This window comes from Atta cephalotes (assembly GCF_000143395.1).
Source record: "Atta cephalotes unplaced genomic scaffold scaffold00003, whole genome shotgun sequence".
In the NCBI taxonomy this organism is placed as follows: Eukaryota; Metazoa; Arthropoda; class Insecta; order Hymenoptera; family Formicidae; genus Atta; species Atta cephalotes.
Genome location: NW_012130067.1, coordinates 8344557 through 8349266, shown reverse-complemented (window position 1 = coordinate 8349266; position 4710 = coordinate 8344557). Strand labels below are relative to the sequence as shown.

Genomic DNA, 4710 nt, shown 5'->3' with positions numbered 1-4710 from the left:
GAAGAAGTAAAAAATTGGATCGATTCGTGGATAGCCTCAAAAGATGACCAGTTTTTTCGACGCGGGATTCGTACGCTACCCGAAAGATGGGAGAAAGTAGTGGCCAGCGATGGACAATACTTTGAATCATAAATGTATAACCAGTTTTTTACAATAAAGCCTCGAATTTCGGAAAAAAACGGCGGAAGCAAAGTTGTATACCTAATATGAAAATGTAATTCAATCAGGATGGATAAAAGTTTCAACACAAAAAGTTGCAAAACAAACTTCTGCTGAACGCGACTTGTATCATGCTTGATTTCTGCTGTCAGTATTTGATATGGCAAATTTTGTCCGATATTTATTGTGTTCAACAAATCAGTTAGCGCTTAGTGATTCTTTAATATATTGGATTTTTCCTTTAGTTCTTCACTGGATCTAAATGTAGAAACCAATTACATTAAAGATCACTAAGCGCTCAATAGTAAATGTATCTAGCTAATTAGTAAATGTATCTTTAATAGTATCTCGTTGGTGGTCAAACATCAAGCTTTTTGCATTATGAGACTTGAAGGTTACAGCATCACTAAGACTAAAAATACATAATAATTCTTTCAGCAAATTTTTATATGTTTGCAGTCATTAAAATGCAGATCAAGCGTCCAGCAGGATATTCAACACGATCAATACCAGAAGGTTATGCAGATTTGCAAGGCACGATCTAAAACTGGTAACAATCATAGCAATAATGATTCATCCAGTGAAGAGGATGATAGTGATGATTCTTTAAGCGTAGATTTGTTTGGTACAAGGTTCTTTATTATGAATGGCGGCAACAAGTTCTCCAACATACAATCTTGGAAAAACTCTAATGAGAATCGGTAGCGAAATAAAATAATCATCCATGAATAACTGATATGATTAGATAATAATAAAAACTAAAAATATTAAAATCAGTATAATTAAAACCGGCGGTACACGATGTTCGTTGCTAACTGGATTAGATTCTTGCTATCGTACGTATTGGAATGGTAAAGTTCTAATCAACTAGCAATCCAATAAGAAAACAAGCATCGTATATCATATCTACTTAATATTTGTGTAATAATTAAGAATCATAGAAATGATCAGAAAAACATATTAACGATTGATGCTATTTCATTAGTTATATAAATGGAAACCGGAAAAGCAGTCATTCTTCTCATAGCAGCAATAATCGCGATTTCAGCTATTCCAATGGAGCTGGTAAATCGAGCTATGACCAGATGTATGACAACTTTGAGAATTATGGCAAGCAACAAGAACAAGTAAGCTATATTAATAAGATATATTAATAGAGATTTTATAGACTTACTAGGCTGCTAAAGATGGCTTGAATTAAGTCGAACATTCAGTATTTGTTATATATATATATAGTATTGAGAAATATATATTGATATAATCGCTCCAAATATTGTAAATTTAGATACTCTTAATTGCCCGTTTTTTCCCAAATTTATTGTTTATAGTTTTCCCTAGAGCCTAACTTTAATTATTCTTTTTTATATTAGTGTGGGAAAAAGTTCGTGGCGTTTTTTTTAACGGGAAAAACTTTTTCCCATACCTAATATTAATAGAGCTCCAATTATGTATAAATATAAATAAAAGAAAATAATATGTATAAATATATACATATTGTTTTCTCGAAGTATTCATATTTTTAATTCGTATTTTAAAAAATGACAAACTAAAATTAAAATTTAAAAAAATAAAAGAAATGCAATCATCATCTGCAATAATGGCTTCTGCACACGGGACAACATCGGACGTGGAAACGCTTGCCGCATTCAATAGAAGTCACTATATACACAAAGATTAAACATTTCTGATCTCTAATCTTATGAAACTAAAGAAATAATGCAGAAAAATGTTTCTCTCTTTTTTTTCTCTCTAATAATTAATAAATATTATTTTAAAATATTTTATATACTTTTTTGTTAGTTTTCAAATTAATATGTCTTTTATCGCAATAAAAATTTTTTGAGCCAATATTGTTTTTTTTTAAATATGTCTAATAACAATAATTTAACAATTTATACTAACACAAAGTATTATTTAATTTTATTATAGTGCATCATCCAGTGTTTCTTCAATGAATTAAATATGGTAAATATATAGATTATTTCAAAACTTAATAGATAGATTGATTTTTTCAATTCTGGCTTTTTAATAGGTAGATCAAAGAGGATACCCTGAGCAAGTTTCAATCATTCAGTTTATGACACGTAATACACACAATCCAGAATTACAGGATTTGATAGAAGAAGCTGTTATAGAATGTTTCTATTATTTGGATTCAGATGCGGGACAAAACGCATGTTACTTCTCGGAAAATCTCTTAACTTGTTTAATTGATAAAGGAAAGGAAGTATGTATACAAATTTTTCAAGGACTACAATTTAATGACATAACAATTGTAGGAACGTTTGTACAATTTTGTACTTCTTGGGTTATTAATAATATATGAATATCTTAGAATTTGTCTTTTTTTAGAATAAATTTAAAAAATACATAAGTATAATATATATTATAATAAGTACAGAAGTTTAATTTAGTATCAAAAAATAAAAATTTTAGTTAATAAAGTTAAATTATAGTAAAATAAAGGATATTTATAAAATAAAGGATATTTCAAAAATTTTATGAGAATAAATTTAAAAAAACAAAGGATTCTTAATATTTTTAATTGATTTTTTCAGAGATGCGAAGATTGGGATGACTGATAATATTGTATAGACATCTTACAACTAATAATTTCTGTAGAAGAAATAAATAAAATGAGAAGTAAGAAAAATAGGAAGATCATTCTCATAAAAATATTAATTTGAAAAAAAAAAAAAAATATATATATATACATATATATATATATATATCTATATACTTATTATAAAATGGAATATATGTAATAACGATAAAAAGATTAACACGTTAATTAATATAACAATTTATGTGTATTTGATTACACGTTCGTGAATAAAGCATAATTATATATATTTATTTTCCTTATTGCAAAAGCTTAGAGACTGACATAAATTTCCTAGACCTTTTCTCTTTGCACAAGGCACTACTAAATACAACACCTTGCGAGGATAAAGTGATAACAAAATAACACGTTTTACATATGCTTTTATATCTCTATTAATCGTTACTTCCTCTTTTTTAGATCTTCGAATCGTTTCATCAAGTCATCAAAATCAATGTCATCATTCACGGATAAATTCGCGGGCGAATCATTATTTTCTGTCGGCACTGCTGGCAGATCCGGAAGTTGATAGTTGTTTATTGGTATCTTGGACCTTGGCTGGGGTTTTGGTTTCTCATCTGACTATATATGGAAAATATAATTGTACATATGTTCTTATAATTCAATAGAATTTTAAAATATTTTCATATTTTAAACAAATATCTTTTTTATTTTAATAATTATTTAAAAATTATAAAAATGAAATTCTATGAACTAGACTTCACCTGTTTATTTAAATCAGGTGGGAAGTTAGACTGGTACGGTGGTGGTAAATCTTCCTATAATTAATGATTTTTAAAATATTATAAAAAAATTATTTATTATCACTATTAATATTAATAGAAAAATATATAATAATTTGAGAAATTATTGACAATAAACATAAATTACTTACGGGTTTGTTCGAATTGGCATTGTCTAGAGGTATATTGTATGAAAGTGTAGGATTGAAAGAAGTATTCTGATCTTTTTCAACAGAAGGTGGAGATGTTGGGGACACAAATCCTAAGGCATGAGTATCTTTCTCCGAATCCTGGAACATGATATTTTTAATGATGATCAAAATTATTAGAATTCATTATTAAACAATTTCATAAATTCAGCTTGCCAATTTCTAAAAATTATATTAGTATTCTTTCATTTTTAAACAAAAAATAGATTTAAATTACCACACTCGAATGAAATCCAGGATCGGGTAACAGAGGTGCTTGTGGATAACCTATGAAGCCAGGAGGATGAGGTATTCCTCCACTGGCTGTGTCCAGATTGTTTCTTGATTCCCCTCCTATGTCTATTAACATCGCATCTTGGGCTTCTGCCATTATTTGTGGATCTGGCTCATATTCCACGTTGTAATTCTTGGCGATTTCTATTAAATATTTCTCCACAAGCAATTTTGATGGTGATTGCACGCTCATTTTATGCTTCAGTTTTTCTGATATGGTTTGAATTGCTTCTTCTCGGCAAGCTTCTGTATACTGTTTACCATATTTGGATGTCAAGATGTCTGCTATCACCTTGATTTCCTGTACATCTGTCTGGATGCGAGGTGCCGCCCAAAGAATGGTTGATATAGCTTCTGCCAAACCGTCGTCAAGATTTCTGAATAGATAATAAATTAAAATTGTGTATACCTGAATAATAAATTGCTTTAAAGTAAGTTATTATTTTAATTCATGAATTATTAATGGATTTTGTTTGTTAAAAAATTTGAAGGAAATTTGAGTGGAAACATATGTTATCACTGATTTATATTATATTTATAAATTATCATTACAAGTCACTGGGTGTATTCAGCAGATTTAACTGTTGTACAACCGTTTTATGATTGCTGAAATATAATTCTTCTAAATCTAAAAGTATGATTTAATCAACGCGAAGAAAACTTTCAACAGTTGCAAAATAAACGTTCTGCTGAACGCAGTCATTCTGACACATGTATATTATTA

At 28.5% G+C, this 4710-nt stretch overlaps 2 protein-coding genes across 2 annotated transcripts in view; one reads left to right on the top strand and one right to left on the bottom strand.

Annotated features, from left to right (window-relative positions):
• The window catches only part of LOC105625803 (general odorant-binding protein 71), a 4853-nt gene extending 2112 nt beyond the window's left edge, over positions 1-2741 (top strand). The window contains exons 2-6 of the mRNA XM_012207117.1: positions 619-860; positions 1145-1286; positions 2089-2124; positions 2192-2386; positions 2718-2741. Coding sequence (XP_012062507.1) covers positions 619-860; positions 1145-1286; positions 2089-2124; positions 2192-2386; positions 2718-2741 — 639 coding nt within the window. The remainder of the gene's footprint in view (positions 1-618; positions 861-1144; positions 1287-2088; positions 2125-2191; positions 2387-2717) is intronic.
• A 422-nt stretch (positions 2742-3163) lies between these two features.
• The window catches only part of LOC105625635 (IST1 homolog), a 3300-nt gene continuing 1753 nt past the window's right edge, over positions 3164-4710 (bottom strand). Inside the window, exons 2-5 of the mRNA XM_012206957.1 lie at positions 3931-4363; positions 3657-3794; positions 3487-3540; positions 3164-3343 (exon numbers count right to left, since the gene is read on the bottom strand). Coding sequence (XP_012062347.1) covers positions 3164-3343; positions 3487-3540; positions 3657-3794; positions 3931-4363 — 805 coding nt within the window. The remainder of the gene's footprint in view (positions 3344-3486; positions 3541-3656; positions 3795-3930; positions 4364-4710) is intronic.